The sequence below is a fragment of the Pocillopora damicornis genome, chromosome 4 (assembly GCF_964200805.1).
Source record: "Pocillopora damicornis chromosome 4, jaPocDami1.2, whole genome shotgun sequence".
NCBI lineage: Eukaryota > Metazoa > Cnidaria > Anthozoa > Scleractinia > Pocilloporidae > Pocillopora > Pocillopora damicornis.
The window spans coordinates 19,403,806-19,421,293 of record NC_142673.1 but is presented as its reverse complement, the minus strand read 5'-3'; the positions used below and the strand labels follow the sequence as shown (position 1 = coordinate 19,421,293).

The window sequence follows — 17,488 nt, the reverse complement described above, 5'->3', positions numbered from 1 at the left end:
TGGAGAATATGCATATTGATGTGTAAAGGGTGTAAAGGGTTAACTGGGTCAAGATTGAATATAAAAAAGGCCAAATAAAGACGTTTTAAAAATATTCTTCCAAGATTTCTTTTCTTTTTACTTGAGTTTGGGCGAATTTATGTGGATTAAAGCGTGCACTGGAATCTTGAAGACGTCATCGAGAGAAAGCAGCTTCATTTCGTTCATTTTAAAACTCCAAATAAAACTACAATACAATGCGCCTCGAAATTTCGAAACTACTTTCCCTGTGGATCTAGATGAAGCGGGTCGATAACGCATTAAGGAAACAAAATACTGACAGGAATAACAATTTAACGAAGGTTATAGCGATATTTTCGCGCATTGGTAATCAAAAAGAAGATCTATCATTTTATCTTCATATTCATTTTGCAAAATTCAAGATAGATAAGTGATAGCACTATAGGAAAAAAGTGGGGCCTCTAATCTTTTGGAAGAAAAGGGAATCACAGTACCGCATGCTTTGGTTAAGATTAGTACTCAAGGTTATCCAGAATTAAATGCAAAAACTGCAAAAATATATTCCACGAATTTACTAATCTATCTTACCAGTCAACCGTGTTACCCTTCTAATTTGCATTCAAAAGGTGCGAGTAAACTTACATAATTTGTATTTCTTTAAAGTAGTTTGGCACAGAAAACATTTGAGTTTGTAATTCCATAACCAATCAACTCAGTAAAAGGCAAACTATGTTCACCAGGAATTGAGGGATTTATCTAATTTGTTTTCCGGTGGTCCGCTACAGAAAGAAAATGCTTATTTTAAGCGACGTTTGTTTAACACCTTTCTGTCTGGCAAAAAGCTGTTCAAATACCTGAAAGTGGACCTCGAAGGCTCAAGGTCCGCATGTGTTATCAGTGGCACTAAATAATGCCACCCTGAAGAGTGCAATCGTTGAATAGTTCGATAATATACTTTCCTGTAGTTTTGATTACTTTTCAGATTATTTGGCGGAAATTTGTTCTAAGATGTCGGAAGAATGAAAAAGGGCCAATTGACTTTTTAATGGACTTTTCACTCTCCTTTCTCTCTCAAAAAAATAATTGTTGGGTTGACAATGATGGTTTCGACGACTACGATTTTGGCTCATTGCCTTGTAATTAATCAGGGGATTCATTTTGTAATACAAACAATGGAAATATTCATGCTCTCGCGTTTTTTCCACGGGGCGTTCGGCCGCACGAACTCTCATCAGGATAAAAAAACACCGAACAAAAGCGTAACTATTGATTTTTAATGTTGCCTTGCTACTTAATTGTTTTTATGGACACCTGTCATGGAAATCACCGGCTCATCGACTGCGGCCATCTATTAACATTTTAGTCCTTTAGGACTTCGCTCAAAACTGTTTATTCATTCATCGCTAGGACGGAACAGGGAGCGAAGAAATTTTCTTCAAATGACCGCTTTTTCTCGTAGTTTTAAGTGAATCTTCGGAGCGTGTAGTCTCAGTGGATCATCAAAGAACGCGGTTTGTGATTTTCCGATCTTTTTCAGTCTCTTTTACGATGGATGAAAGTTATTCAAATAGATCCCATGGACCTTCAAAAACAACTTCACAAGACATCGTTTTTGCCACGTTATACTCGTTCATGGTGTTTTTCGGCGTGGTAGGAAATGGCGTGGTGATCGCTATCGTTCGCAAAACGCCTTCGATGCGCACGACAACAAATTATCTTCTGCTAAATTTAGCTGTGGCCGATCTATTAACATTACTTCTTTGTCCTGGTATCTATGACTTTGCTTTAAACTCTTTGAGGATAAACTCCACACTGGGTGACATCGTCTGCAAACTTTTTACTGGAAATGCCGTCGTTTGCATCACATTCGACGCATCAGTGTTGACTCTATGCGTTATTGCCGTGGAGCGATATGTAGCAATTGTCAAACCTTTTAAAAGTAGCAGTTGGAACATTTCGTCTAAGAACACGAAGTTGGTCATAGTCGTGATTTGGATACTGTCATTCATCTTGAGTTTTCCCGACAGTTTGTGGACAATGTACAAGAAGGATCCCAACTCGAGGTATCCATGCACTCGTCCATGGACACTGGAACACGAGTCGACTGTTAAGGCCTACATTATTGCTCACTGTCTCGTCATGATCGTATTTCCCTCCGTTTTGATTTCATTTTGTTATCTCTCGATTCTTAAAGTGCTCAAGTGGGATTTGTCAGACCCAGCGGTAGACGAAGCTGAAAAGAACAGTATGAAAAGACCTTTAAAGCTTCTTGTCTCTTTAGCAGCGGCTTTTTGCGCGCTCTGTTTGCCGTTTGCGTGCTTCTTTATGTATGTTACTGCGATCACAGACGTTCAAATTAAGCAAGATTTCGTACAATTGTTTCTCGCTCATAGAATTGTCCGGTTATTAATATTTTTTAATTCTTTCATAAATCCGCTGTTGTACGCTGCACAGAGCGCAAACTACAGAAAGGCAATGGATGGAATTTGCTGCTGCACTGAAGACGCTGACTCTGGGCGCCAAGCCATGAAACTGATAAACATAACTTCACCTGCTGGAGTTGGTGAGAAAGTCTCAGTGTAAAGATTGTGACAGTTTTACCCGTGAGAGAGAATGATAACAAACCAGCTGCAGAACTGAATGACGAGTTAAGTTACAACAAAAAAACAATCAAAGAAAGCATTAGTCGCGTGTCATGAACTTTTTCTGTTTTTTGCAGATTGATTTAATCGACAGAAGCTGTGGAATTTAATTCCCCGAAATATTTTTCAAAAACGACCGTAAATACTGCAATTCAACATCGCTAAAAGTGTTGAGAGATATGATTTTGTTTGCGTTGGATTTTATTTGACCATACACTTTCTTTGTCCCCAACGGAGTAACACGTATTTCACTATCTGATGTTTTCCAATAGCTACACTGATAACAAAGACTTGGTTTTAGCATGACGCTTGCCGCAAAAATTGGCCATTAGTCTCTCCCTCTGCTTCCAATATTATGAACGCTAAAAATAATATATTTTCCCAAGCCGTGAGCAAGAGATTTATTGCAAAGAATTCTCCAGGCTTGATTTTTTGAAGCAGAGAGTGAGATTAGATTTCATTTTATGCATCTGCCGTTCAGACGGCATACCTCATAGTGCCGAGATAAATCATTTTTAAACTCGCTAATACTTAAACAAGATAACAGCGGGTTACTTAGTGATTAGATTGAAGGGATAAAACTATAAAAACCGCAATTATGCTGAAGGAGTTTCTGCTGAGATGATAATTCCTTGAAGTTAATCCATGTTTGAAAACTCGATAATATGCTGAATACATAATATGTTTCTACTGTTTTCTCACCTTGTTCTCACAAATAAGGCTTTCGTACGAAGCGATTAGCCGGTACCATTACTACAATGTATTATACTACGAGACTCGATAAGGCTTATAGTAAGTGATGATTGATTCTAGGAGAAAGTTGGATCGTTCTACTCCCAAATTGATTTTGCTGGTGTTGATACAAATTTTTCAACACCTTTTAGAGGAATCTGTAAGTGAGAAAGCAAGCCACCATTGGTCTGTTGTTGAATGCCGTCGTGAAAGTCAACTTTATTGAAAAAACATCATCGAATAAAAGATCAAAATATACAAGGCGTGGTAAAAGTTATCGCACACTCATTAATAAAAATCTATTGTGAAAAGATGTCCAGAGCCCCTGAGGATAAAAAATATTTTACACGGTGCTTTACGAAAAAAAATTACAAATAACACGTGTCTACTTTCCAATCACATTTGCGATTGCTTCCCTGCTAAAATCAGGGCTCAACTAAAATTTGGTTGTTTTGGAACCTTTACACATAACACTGCTGATCTTAACAAGTTAAAAGATAGTTTCTCTCTCAGCCATTGATTTACAATGCTATAATCAATCTGCTTCTTGTCAGATAGCTTCAGGGCTAGTTCGGAAAGAATTCGCTCGGTTTCTCTACAGGAGAGGACTGAAGGAGTCATGCGCGACTTCAATGATTCGCTGGTTGTAGTATTTTTTGTTATCGTTCTCATTGCTCGAGAGAGTGGTGTCAAGTTTCTGGTTTAAGTGGCTCTTTGTGAAAGGGTTAAAAACCCTGACTTCAAAAGAGACACTTTGCCAAAAAATTGCGCGCACTTACATCCAAACGAGCTTTGTCACAGGAGTTGGCGCCACTGGTTAACACTTCTCCTGTCAGGGTCTGAAGGTGGGGCTTGACTTCAACATCATGACATATATACATCTTTGAGAAGAGGTGCAAACAAACCTCGCACCTTGTCATGCCTCTTATGGACAAATCCGCCTTTCATACGCGACATTGCATGATCAACGTCGAATCTCTTGCCACAAGGACATGTAGATGGGAGATGTTCAGATGTTCGGTGTGCAGCGGTAACTAAGGCTGAACACATCGTAAAATCCCATTTTTTTCAGGTCCAACTTCACTGACTTTAACCGAAATAATTGCAAAATAACTCGAGGCACCCTTCATCATTCCCAGGTCGTTTTCCCTCAGTTTTTCTGGGTTCATCTTCTCACAGAGCTTCTGTAGGGTGGTGTTATTTAGTTCTTCTCTGGTATTGGCAAGCACCAAGATTCTCCTCTACCCATATGCATCTAAGCCAGAGGGCCCACTAGACCCCCTTGTCTTTAGGGCTGCATTTGCAATGGTAGATTCTGTTTCAAACATAATAGGGTCGACAAACGGCGGATGGTCATCCATTAACAGTGATGGATCGGCTTCCCTTGCGTCTGGGTGTTTCCCTTTTAGCTCATTTATGGTGCTTTGGGATGGAGGGAATACACCTCTATTACTCTGTTGATCCAAGAGTTTCTTAGCAGTATTTATCTTTCCTTCAAGCACAAGCTTAGCAAAGGTTTTGGCTAACTGCTCTTCGTATGGACCCTCGAGGTTTGTTAGCAATTTGGCTTGAGTCGCACTACCCTCACGAAAGAATTCATAACATATACCAAGTTCCCATTGTGTCAAATGCCTTAAATAAAACCGGGAGTGTTCCTTTGCTTCTGACTTGAATGTTGACTTCTGGACAAGTAAGGCAGGCATCACTATGAGGATTTTTAATGCAGCATCTTTAAACTCGATGGCATCTTAGTTCCAAAACTCGATCCACTTTGTTGTTTCAGAGATAAATTTCTTTCCCCGCGCAGCTCTTCCCGGGAGTTCGAATAAATTCCTTCTCCAGAATACGATTTTCTCATGTATCTCATCGACCTTATGGTGGACTTCATCTTTAGTATAATCTTCCCATATTTCCTACTGTAACATTGACAAACGCTTGTGCTTAATCTTGCTGAACAGTCTGCACTCGCGCGGTCAACTCTGCTGGTAAAGATCGCTTTCTGCAGCTATTTTTGTAACGTAAATAGTTAAACAGAGTCCCAGACAATGCTGTCCTTTGTCGTAATACCAGTATCAAACATAGCCAAGTTACATAAGCGACTTGATCATTAACTTCAAACTTTCTTCAATGAAAGAAAAGCAAATTTACTTTGCGCTCTTAAAAAGGTTCCTAATTTCTTAAGTTGAATACATATAGAAAGTCGTCTGTGAGTTTGAGATACAATAACGTTTGGTGAAACAGACATCTAGGTCGGTGACATATTACAACTTTGAAGGTAAAACTGTTGCCCTAACAACTCGAATTCAAAATAAGATTCAGGTGCTCTTCGTTCGACTCAGGCTCACTAAATATGACAAGCTGATATATGAATAATTCTTCCGACCATCATCACAGATCTTTGGTCGCGACACTCGCATTTAAAACATGGATTTTTAACAGCTATCGTCGACCGTGTCGATGTTATGGTTCAAAAAAATCTCGAAAAGAAATTAAAAAACTCTTTTTTTCGGAAAAGATTAGAATATCACAACAATTGCATTTGCGTTGTGCGATCAGTATCTGATTATCTCCAGGCGTTTTATTAAAACCTTCGACTGGCTCGAAACGCACCTAAGGGACTCTTGTGTTTAAAGATGGCTAAAAATTTGAATAGCATGACAACGGAAGTGTTCTTACAAATTAGACGTATTCATCGTGTAACTTCTGCCAACTATCACTAGCCATTTTTATGAACGGTTCAACACAGCCACGAAAGCAATTAAAAATCTATTTTTGTCACATGAAACTGAAATTGAATAGCACGCATTCATTATTATGGAGAGAGATATTTGATAAATGCCGTCTCAAAAATAAGTTATTGTAGAAAATTTTCAGTATTTTTTAAAGACAGCATGTCGTTGTAAATCTTTTAATGTGACAGAAAATTTTACTGAAAATTTGGAGGCCTCAGAACAGTACCTGTCAGAGCGGGACGAAACGATATTTGTTTTACAAGTTTCTCCCCCGTAAAAATGCGATTGTAAGTCTCATACTTCACAATCAATTCTTGAAAAAGACACTTAAAAATCAAACGTTAAGTCGAGGCTCCCAAAATACTTTCATGAAACGAAGGGAATTATTTATTAATTTTAAACAGTCATGTAGAAAGTTCAGATGCCATTCTTATGATAAATTAGCTTCTTTATGGTAAACACCTGTCACTTACGAGTAAGAAGACGACAAGAGAAATGAAAGGTAACAGCACAAAAGAACTTCGATCAACAGATAGTGGCACCATTACAGCACCAGACATTGTTTTAGCTACTTTATACACGTTCGTTGCTGTTTTCGGCGTTGTCGGTAATACTATCGTGATAACCATAACACGAAGAACCCCTTCAATGCACACAACAAAAAACTATCTCTTCTTAAATTTAGCCGAGGCTGATATCGTGCCTTTCGTTCTCTGTCCTTGGGTGTACGACTCTGCTTTACCAACGTCAGCCTAAAAAGGGATTCACGGGGGATTTTATCTGCAAACTTTTTTGTTTCTGACACAGAAACAGAGAGAAAGACAAAGAAACAAGTAGCTCTCCTTCTCATCTTAGTGACAGTCGCCATTTTCATTTGCTCCCTACCATTTTATTTATTAACTTGAATTTTTGACAATTATCGACACACCTGGGTAAATGAGTCAAAATATGTCACCAGATTATTCCCCTCTAAACGATAGATAATATGCCGGTTTACAAAAACGAATTTTCAAAGTGTGATACTTGAATAGGACCTTATCTCTTACTCATTAGTTGTTAGTTACGAATAATTTTTGACAGCTAAATATAAAAACATTCAAGTCAATTTTCACACCATCATCAGTTTGCTGTTGTAACAAGGCAAAGCAAACAGTAAGAATGGCTGTTATCCTACTGGCGACAGATGAGTGTTAATACATCATCTTCGTGTCATCCGATTAACAGGGAAAATGTTACAGTTTGTTACAGTTTGGCGAAATGGTGCCAAAACTCCGTACATTCGGTCTAAACAAACAAAAAGCTTTTGCAGTTTCCTCTTCGAAGATCGCATCACGGAAAACAATAGATTATGACCCAATCAGAAGCATATGCCTACGTCGATGTTTTTAAAGGATTTATTATTCCCAGCTTCCACAAGGATCAGGCGCAGATGGCCACGCAATAAAGAAATGAAATAATAAAAGCTTTTAGAGAGGAGACACAAATAAAACACTCTCTCATTACATTTAAAGTTTTGAACTAAGCGGGAAGGAAATTATCAATTCACTTTAGACCTGACATTTGACAGGTGAGATCTGAATAACGTGACTCTGTGAAGAAGGGGGAGTTAAAGTGAATTAAAGTCTACTAGAACATCCCAAAGTTTTTCAAAATACAAAAAATGACTCAAGAATCAGTCGCTAAGTCTTCAGTATGAGAAACATGATGTGGTAAAAATATATCGAATTTTCCTAATTCTCATGATCAGTATAAGCCGATATGCACCATCTGAGCGAAATTAATGCTATTCAACTAACATGGCTAGCGACTTGCGTGCCGAAAAATAACTCGCTTGTTCAGTAGCCAGTGGCATATTTACTAAAATTCACTCTAAGAAGATGAAGAACTGGTCAATTATTGAGGTAACCCTTTACAACTTTAATCACAAATCACCGGGAAAAAAGAGAACGGCGCTAAGATGATTTATGCGCATCTTTTCATAAACATAAGGGTCTCAATGGGGTCAACTGTTAGCCGTTTTACCCCTAAAAATTTTCCTTTTATAACAATAGAAAGCAATTAACCGTAAGCCGTGGAACTAGCCAAATTTTTAACCGCTACCCGTCAAAGCCATTACCCTGGCCCATTGGCACCCTTATACGTCAAAATTTATTGCACAATTTTCGGCGGGAAATTAAGGACAATGGGATGTTGAAAATGTAAATCAAATAAATGAAATCCTGACCAATTTGAAAGTGTAATTTCCGTGCCATTCTGTATTTTTTTAACTCAAAAGTTCGAGGGACTGTTTGACTCACTTGTTTTGTTACAACCTCTTGCTTACCACGGTTCGTTTTAAACGCTGCCGCAAGAATTGTTTAAGACTCGATCGGCTACGATCGGTTTTGCTGTGAACTAAACGCAAGGTATAGTAAAGACATTTCAAACACACGCATGCTGAACGAAATTTTTAATATTTGGTTAGGAGTCACGATTAATTAAAGAAAGCTAACGCAAGTTTATTTTCAGGATGAACGGAAACAACATTACCGCTTCTCCACTTATCACCACTCATGATGTCGTTTTTGCCACGTTGTACTCTTCCATCGTGTTCTTCGGCGTCACGGCAAATGGCATAATCATCACCATTGTACGGAAAACACGAACCATGCACACAACAACAAACTATCTGTTGATGAACTTGGCTATAGCCGATTTTCTAACGTTGTTATTTTGTCCGGGTTTCTACGACTTTGCACTACACAAGTTTCAATTGGGTTCCGGGACACTGGATGACATCTTTTGCAAGTTTATTGCAGGAAATGCAATCGTTTGTGTCTCTTTCGATGCCTCTGTGTTAACTCTGTGTGCCATTGCAATGGAGCGCTACCTTGGTATTGTCAAACCTTTCAACAAACGTTGGGCTCTGACCAAAAAGAATGTAAAGTTTATTATTCTTGTTATTTGGGTCGCAGCTGTTTTTTCAAGCTTTCCAGATACGCTATGGACGAAGCACAATAACGATGACATATTGTCGCCATGGCGGTATCCCTGCAAGCGTCCATGGACAGTTAAGAACCAGACTTGGAACGTCAAAGCTTACATCCTTGGCCATTCTGTCGCTCTAATTGTGCTCCCTTCAATTTTTCTTTGCTTTTGCTATATTTCAAGTTCCGCAGCACTTAAGTCAAGCGCAGGTGAACCGGATGAAGATCCCGCTAGCAAACGGAACATGAAAAGGCTCTTAAAGCTTCTAATCTCGTTAGCTTTGGCATTTTGCTTACTCTGCCTTCCATTTGCTGTCTTCTTTTTATATGTCACCGCACTCGCCCCTAGTCATTTAGAGCAAAGTTTTAAACCGTTGTTTCTGGCACATAGAATCGTTCGCTTTTTGATATTTTCTAACTCATTCATAAACCCTCTTCTTTACGCTGCTCAAAGCAAAAACTACAGAAAAGTTCTGTTTCAGAAACTTGGCCTCAAAAACAGCACACGTAACATAGAAAACGAAGCCGCAGTCAGAGCCAGAGCGGAGAAACATAGAATATATTATGAAACAGCCGTTTAAAACGATTGTCACGATAAAGAAAGATCATTTTGACATATTTGTCAAGATCGTGGTTCATGAAAAAAACATTTCATTCCTACTTGATGAATGGAAAGAAACACAAAGAAAGAGAAACGAATCGAAAGTGGAATCGAAGCCTATTTGCTTAACAGTCTCGATAACTTAGTTAAAATTTGTGGAACACGAAACTACAAAACACCTGTTTAGGGTGAGCTAAGCTACAGACTAAGTTTACATGTGAAAAGCGTCCTTACAGCTGCTAAGATTAACAGTCGGTCGGAGGCATCAGGTGAGGAGCGTGAAGAAGATCATATGTATTAAACTCAGTCGCGAAATATTTCCCGAGAGGAAATCCACAAGTATGCACCTTTTGGTTTTTTAGCAAACTGAATATACCACGGACAACTGCGAACAATGTTATTAAATATTATTGATTTTCTAAGTTGTCAAGAAATAGAACACTGTGTTCTCAAGCCCTTGAAGATTATGGACAGAAACATTCAAAGAGATTACAGTTGAACCCAAGATAGAAAATCGTCTATGCAAATAATGTTTCGTTGAATTAAGCTGTCAGTTGTAAGATTCCTTAAGAGTTGGCCATCCGGCAATACCGCCGGATTTATGGAGACGCATAACCGTCCATTAGAAGAGATTCAATACCGTCAAAAATTATCGGAATTTTTCAATGTATTTCTTAATAATAACAAGTAATGTACAATAAAGAACTCTTTGGCTTTCGTCGACAGGTCAAAGAATGCTAATCTTTGCTAAGTGTAGCATGTGATCATCCCTCCTACTACTGACTTGAATTTATCTCATCTTATATCACTAAAGTTGACCGGTGATCACTGAGATTACTAAATTCGCAAGTTGATTTTGCTATCCATAAGCTTTCTAACGAAATTTTCTCAAGGGCACCGTTCCCTAATGACCGCTTTTCTGTGTGGTAGTCATTCCGCTACCTTTTAGCCAATGTGCGAGCAAAGGGGTAATGGTGTTTTGTTTCTTCGAGGGACTCCCGCTTAGTTTGAGCCTCTCTGTAGGTGAGGTATCGATCCACAGTAAGTAGTTACGAAGCCAATCATCCTAATATTTGATCTGTAAATGTTTCTAACCTCTGTGAATTAGTAGACATGTAGAGTAGGTATCATGAAACCACTGAAAACATGTCATTACATGGGCCCATTAAGATAAGGGTAATATCAGAGGTGACTGATGAGAATTCAAATTAAATGCACGAGACCAGCTTTGAACTTGGGAAATTAGGAACTTGTCCTTGGGTTTGGTTTTTCATTTGGTTTTTTAAATGCAAATTGACTCTTACCGCCTTGGGTAATAAGGCTGAAAAATAAAAACAGCTTCATAGTTGCGATGCTTAAAAAACTTCTGAAATATATCGTAAGGTTGTTATTCCTTTTGCCTTTATTTCTACTTTTTAATACTATTATTCTTTCCTTTGTCGTTCTGATGTTTGTCGTATCTGTATGTGTTTTAATTCAAATTTGGTTTTTCGTGGAATCTTTCATATAAATGAAGTATATAGTTGGGTTCAAAAGTCAATCGGTAAGGCACAGCAAAGGAGAAACCAAAACAATTTTCAATATTTTCGAAATCAAACAATGGAAACTTGACTTGAAGAACAAAGTGATTTCTTGGTGCGAAGCATTAGAAGATGATTTGTCACTTTTCTGTCATGAACTAAGCTGAACTTGCCACATTGGAACCTGTGAGTAGTCTTCTTTTTTTCCTTTTTTTTTTCTATTTTTTTTTTTTTGGTTGCTTTTCTCTTTTAAACAAACACTTGTGCAGCATGCCTTCAAGTGAATAGACCGTTTTGTCGCAATCTCATATTCATTGACGCAATTTTGAAATGATGTCGAAAGTATCACATGAATGCTTTAGATTTACCGTTTCCCAAACTTCTTATCACTTTTCTGCTAAACTTTTTTACCCTGCTCATGTAAATGAATTCTTTGGTGCGGTCCACGAAGTACGCTTTAAGCAAATTCATAGGCAACATTCGATTTATGATCGTCAAACATCTTCTTAAATTTTTTTTCAATAAAAAAAGAGACACTGTTGCAAAAGGACTCAGAGGCGCCACGAATATCTTAATGGGACAGGTGATCCCGGCTACCTGATATAAATAGTAGGTTCAATCTTCGCACAAAAGTCGTTGAAGAATTATTTGAAACTAAGACTGCTTTTAATGGAATTACAGGCGCCGAGTATGCCGGTACATTAGTACGTAAAACAGAAAGTGCTCCAACATATGTCATCAGAACATTCATGATTTCTGGAGTGTTGTCCATTCAAGTCTACCCAAAAAGAAAACAGAAAAAAAACCAAATTAGTGTTCATTTTCGCGCGAGAAACATCTTTAAGTACTTCGACTTAGACAGACTGTGCGCCGACATCGCCGGGCGAAAGGCGTCAAGTATTCTGTCATTCATCTATTTCATATATGAAAATCTCCGACTCCGAACTTGGCCTTAGTGCGTAATGGGGAATAGTCTCCTGCCGATTCACAGCGTCACTTACACGTACCCTCAAATGAATAATTAATTAATAAGTATAGGAAATCGTATGAACGCGAGTGCATTTCGTGATTTATGGGCACGAGTGATGTTTTGAAAGTTCTCAAAATTGCACGAGCCGTAGGCGAGTGCAATTTGAGAACTTTCAAAACATCACGAGTGACCATAAATCACGAAATGCACGAGCAGGTTCATACGATTTTTTATTTATTAAATTCTCGACAAAATTACTCCAACATTTTATCGAGTTGTTCGTGCTCGTATTCTTCCATTTTTGGGTTTACTTTTCGTCGAGTCGCCCATGTTTGCCAGACATTTAACCAGGTCTGTGTAGCTTTCAACGTGTTTTTGTTTTTCGCATTTTCTTTAAGTTGCTCAACGATGTTTTGGTTTGACAAAGCAAACCGGCTGTCAGCCATTTTTGTTTATAATTTGGTGTTCAAATTTGGCGCTTCCCCGGTGTTTCCATGGCAACTTCTCCGTATTGCACTCTATAACCTCTATTGCACTCTATAACCTATTTATGCATTCATCATTGACCAATCAGAAACGCGATATTTTGTTGAGTATATAATAAATATGAATATTCCGTGCATTTCACTACCTTGTTTCCACAAGCCAAATAAAGCGTCATTTGAGCCATCCCAGATTAATTTACTTGCCATAACAATGACATTGAGATGACGGAAAATTAAAAAAAAAAAATTGGGTCGTTCTACTCCCAAATTAATTTTGCTCAGTGGCGTTGGTACAAACTTTTCAACACCTGTTAGAGGAATCTGTTCTCTTTTAAGTGACAAAACAAGCCATCATTGGTCTGTTGTTGAATGCCGTCGTGAAAGTCAACTTTATTGAAAACACATCATTCAATAAAAGATCAAAATATACAAGGCATGATAAAAGTTATCACAAATTCATTTATAAAAATCTATTGTGAAAAGATGTACAGAGCCTTCAAGGGTAAAAAATGTTTTACACGGTGCTTTACGAAAAAAAAATTACAAATAACACGTGTCTACTTTCCAATCACATTTGCGATTGCTTCCCTGCTAAAATCAGGGCTCAACTAAAATTTGGTTGTTTTGGAACCTTTACACATAACACTGCTGATCTTAACAAGTTAAAAGATAGTTTTTCTCTCAGCCATTGATTTGCAATGCTATAATCAATCTGCTTCTTGTCAGATAGCTTCAGGGCTAGTTCGGAGAGAATTCGCTCGGTTTCTCTGCAGGAGAGGACTGAAGGAGTCATACGCGACTTCAGTGACTCGCTGGTTGTAGTATAGTTTTTTTATCGTTCTCATTGCTCGAGAGAGTGGTGTCAAGTTTCTGGTTTAAGTGCCTCTTTGTGAAAGGGTTAAAAGCCCTGACTTCAAAAAAGACATGTTGCCCCCTTTGCCAAAAAATTGCGCGCACTTACATCCAAACGAACTTTGTCAGAGGAGTTGGCGCTACTGGTTAACACTTCTCCTGTCAGGGTCTGAAGGTGGGGCTTAACTTAAACATCATGACATACATCTTTGAGAAGAGGTGCAAACAAACCTCGCACCTTGTCATGTCTCTTATGGACAAATCCGCCTTTCATACGCGACATTGCATAATCAACGTCGAATCTCTTGCCACAAGGACATGTAGATGGGAGATGTTCAGATGTTTGATGAGCAGCGGTAACTAAGGCTGAACACATCGTAAAATCCCATTTGGTTCAGGTCCAACTTCATTGACTTTAACTGAAATAATTGCAAAATAACTCGAGGCACCCTTCATCATTCCCAGGTCGTTTTCCCTCAGTTTTTCTGGGTTCATCTTCTCACAGAGCTTCTGTAGGATGGTGTTATTTAGTTCTTCTCTGGTATTGGCAAGCACCAAGATTCTCCTCTACCCATATGCATCTAAGCCAGAAGGCCCAATAGACCCCCTTGTCTTTAGGGCTGCATTTGCAATGGTACATTCTGTTTCAAACATAACAGGGTCGACAAACGGCGGATGGTCATCCATTAACAGTGATGGATCGGCTTCCCTTGCGTCTGGGTGTTTCCATTTAGCTCATTTATAGTGCTTTGGGATGGAGGGAATACACCCCAATTACTCTGTTGATCCAAGAGTTTCTTAGCAGTATTCATCTTTCCTTCAAGCACAACCTTAGCAAAGGTTTTGGCTAACTGCTCTTCATTTAGACCCTTGAGGTTTGTTAGCAATTTGGCTTCAGTCGCACTACCCTCACGAAAGAATTCATAACATATACCAAGTTCTTATTATGTCAAATGCCTTAACAAACACTGGGAGTGTTCCTTTGCTTCTGACTTGAATGTTGGCTTCTGGAGAAGTAAGGCAGGCATCACTATGAGGACTTTTAATGCAGTATCTTTAAACTCGATGGCATCTTAGTTCCAAAACTCGATCCACTTTGTTGTTTCAGAGATAAATTTCTTTCCCCGCGCAGCTCTTCCCGGGAGTTCGAATAAATTCCTTCTCCAGAATACGATTTTCTCATATATCTCATCGACCTTATGGTGGACTTCATCTTTAGTATAATCTTCCCATATTTCCTATTGTAACATTGACAAACGCTTGTGCTTAATCTTGCTGAACAGTCTGCACTCGCGCGGTCAACTCTGCTGGTAAAGATCGCTTTCTGCAGCTATTTTTGTAACGTAAATAGTTAAACAGAGTCCCAGACAATGCTGTCCTTTGTCGTAATACCAGTATCAAACATAGCCAAGTTACATAAGCGACTTGATCATTAACTTCAAACTTTCTTCAATGAAAGAAAAGAAAATTTACTTTGCGCTCTTAAAAAGGTTCCTAATTTCTTAAGTTGAATACATATAGAAAGTCGTCTGTGAGTTTGAGATACAATAACGTTTGGTGAAACAGACATCTAGGTCGGTGACATATTACGACTTTAAAGGTAAAACTGTTGCCCTAACAACTCGAATTCAAAATAAGATTCAGGTGCTCTTCGTTCGACTCAGGCTCACTAAATATGACAAGCTGATATATGAATAATTCTTCCGACCATCATCACAGATCTTTGGTCGCGACACTCGCATTTAAAACATGGATTTTTAACAGCTATCGTCGACCGTGTCGATGTTATGGTTCAAAAAATCTCGAAAAGAAATTAAAAAACTCTTTTTTTGGAAAAGATTAGAATATCACAACAATTGCATTTGCGTTGTGCGATCAGTATCTGATTATCTCCAGGCGTTTTATTAAAACCTTCGACTGGCTCGAAACGCACTTAAGGGACTCTTGTGTTTAAAGATGGCTAAAAATTTGAATAGCATGACAACGGAAGTGTTCTCACAAATTAGACGTATTCATTGTTTAACTTCTGCCAACTATCACCAGCCATTTTTATGAACGGTTCAACACAGCCACGAAAGCAATTAAAAATCTATTTTTGTCACATGAAACTGAAATTGAATAGCACGCATTCATTATTATGGAGAGAGATATTTGATAAATGCCGTCTCAAAAATAAGTTATTGTAGAAAATTTTCAGTATTTTTTAAAGACAGCATGTCGTTGTAAATCTTTTAATGTGACAGAAAATTTTACTGAAAATTTGGAGGCCTCAGAACAGTACCTGTCAGAGCGGGACGAAACGATATTTGTTTTACAAGTTTCTCCCCCGTAAAAATGCGATTGTAAGTCTCATACTTCACAATCAATTCTTGAAAAAGACACTTAAAAATCAAACGTTAAGTCGAGGCTCCCAAAATACTTTCATGAAACGAAGGGAATTATTTATTAATTTTAAACAGTCATGTAGAAAGTTCAGATGCCATTCTTATGATAAATTAGCTTCTTTATGGTAAACACCTGTCACTTACGAGAAAGAAAACGACAAGAGAAATGAAAGATAACAGCACAAATGAACTTCGATCAACAGATAGTGGCACCATTACAGCACCAGACATTGTTTTAGCTACTTTATACACGTTCGTTGCTGTTTTCGGCGTTGCCGGTAATACTATCGCGATAACCATAACACGAAGAACCCCTGCTGTGAACTAAACGCAAGGTATAGTAAAAACATTTCAAACACACGGATGCTGAACGAAATTTTTAATATTTGGTTAGGAGTCACGATTAGTTAAAGGAAGCTAACGCAAGTTTATTTTCAGGATGAACGGAAGCAACATTACCGCTTCTCCACTTATCACTACTTACGATGTCGTTTTTGCCACGTTGTACTCTTCCATCGTGTTCTTCGGCGTCACGGCAAATGGCATAATCATCACCATTGTAAGGAAAACACGAACCGTGCACACAACAACAAACTATCTGTTGATGAACTTGGCTATAGCCGATTTTCTATCGTTGTTATTTTGTCCGGGTTTCTACGACTTTGCACCACACAAGTTTCATTTGGGCTCCGGGACACTGGGTGACATCTTTTGCAAGTTTATTGCAGGAAATGTAATCGTTTGTGTCTCTTTCGATGCCTCTGTGTTAATTCTGTGTGCCATTGCAATGGAGCGCTACCTTGGTATTGTCAAACCTTTCAACAAACGTTGGGTTCTGACGAAAAAGAATGTAAAGTTTATTATTCTTGTTATTTGGGTCACAGCTTTTTTTTCAAGCTTTCCAGATACGCTATGGACGAAGCCCAATAACAAAGACACGCCGTGGCGGTATCCCTGCACGCGTCCATGGACAGTTAAGAACCAGACTTGGAACGTCAAAGCTTACATCCTTGGCCATTCTGTCGCTCTAATTGTGCTCCCTTCAATTTTTCTTTGCTTTTGCTATATTTCAAGTTCCGCAGCACTTAAGTCAAACGCAGGTGAACCGGATGAAGATCCCGCTAGCAAACGGAACATGAAAATGCTCTTAAAGCTTCTCATCTCGTTAGCTTTGGCATTTTGCTTACTCTGCCTTCCATTTGCTGTCTTCTTTTTATATGTCACCGCACTCGCCCCTAGTCATTTAGAGCAAAGTTTTAAACCGTTGTCTCTGGCACATAGAATCGTTCGTTTTTTGTTATTTTCTAACTCATTCGTAAACCCTTTTCTTTACGCTGCTCAAAGCAAAAACTACAGAAAAGTTTTATTTCAGAAACTTCGCCTTAAAAACAACACACGTAACACAGAAATCGAAGCCGCAGTCTGAGCCAGAGCGGAGAAACATAGAATATATTATGAAACAGCCGTCTAAAACGATTGTCACAATAAAGAAAGATCATTTTGACATATTTGTCAAGATCGTGGTTCGTGAAAAAAGCATTTCATTTCTACTTGATGAATGGAAAGAAACACAAAGAAAGAGAAACGAATCGAAAGTGGAATCG

The 17,488-nt window shown here is 38.5% G+C and overlaps 3 protein-coding genes across 3 annotated transcripts; all 3 read left to right on the top strand.

Annotated features, from left to right (window-relative positions):
- The first annotated feature begins 1,381 nt into the window (after positions 1-1,381).
- LOC113683263 (tachykinin-like peptides receptor 86C) lies at positions 1,382-3,721 on the top strand. Its single transcript, XM_027200484.2, has one exon. It carries the CDS (start codon positions 1,549-1,551, stop codon positions 2,581-2,583), a length of 1,035 nt encoding a protein of 344 aa, XP_027056285.2. The 5' UTR covers positions 1,382-1,548; the 3' UTR covers positions 2,584-3,721.
- A 4,894-nt stretch (positions 3,722-8,615) lies between these two features.
- Positions 8,616-10,001, top strand: LOC149047165 (tachykinin-like peptides receptor 86C). Its single transcript, XM_089202584.1, has one exon. The coding sequence runs from the start codon at positions 8,616-8,618 to the stop codon at positions 9,651-9,653; it is 1,038 nt and encodes a 345-aa protein (XP_089058710.1). The 3' UTR covers positions 9,654-10,001.
- A 6,018-nt stretch (positions 10,002-16,019) lies between these two features.
- Positions 16,020-17,391, top strand: LOC149047164 (tachykinin-like peptides receptor 86C). The gene is made up of 2 exons (XM_089205411.1): positions 16,020-16,219; positions 16,323-17,391. Exon 2 carries the CDS (start codon positions 16,324-16,326, stop codon positions 17,308-17,310), a length of 987 nt encoding a protein of 328 aa, XP_089061537.1. The 5' UTR covers positions 16,020-16,219; position 16,323; the 3' UTR covers positions 17,311-17,391.
- The last annotated feature ends 97 nt before the right edge of the window (positions 17,392-17,488 follow it).

Bases quoted from the DNA above. Each gene is read 5' to 3' on its own strand.
- LOC149047164 (XM_089205411.1), top strand. From the start codon at position 16,324: ATGAACGGAAGCAACATTACCGCTTCTCCACTTATCACTACTTACGAT.
- LOC113683263 (XM_027200484.2), top strand. From the start codon at position 1,549: ATGGATGAAAGTTATTCAAATAGATCCCATGGACCTTCAAAAACAACT.
- LOC149047165 (XM_089202584.1), top strand. From the start codon at position 8,616: ATGAACGGAAACAACATTACCGCTTCTCCACTTATCACCACTCATGAT.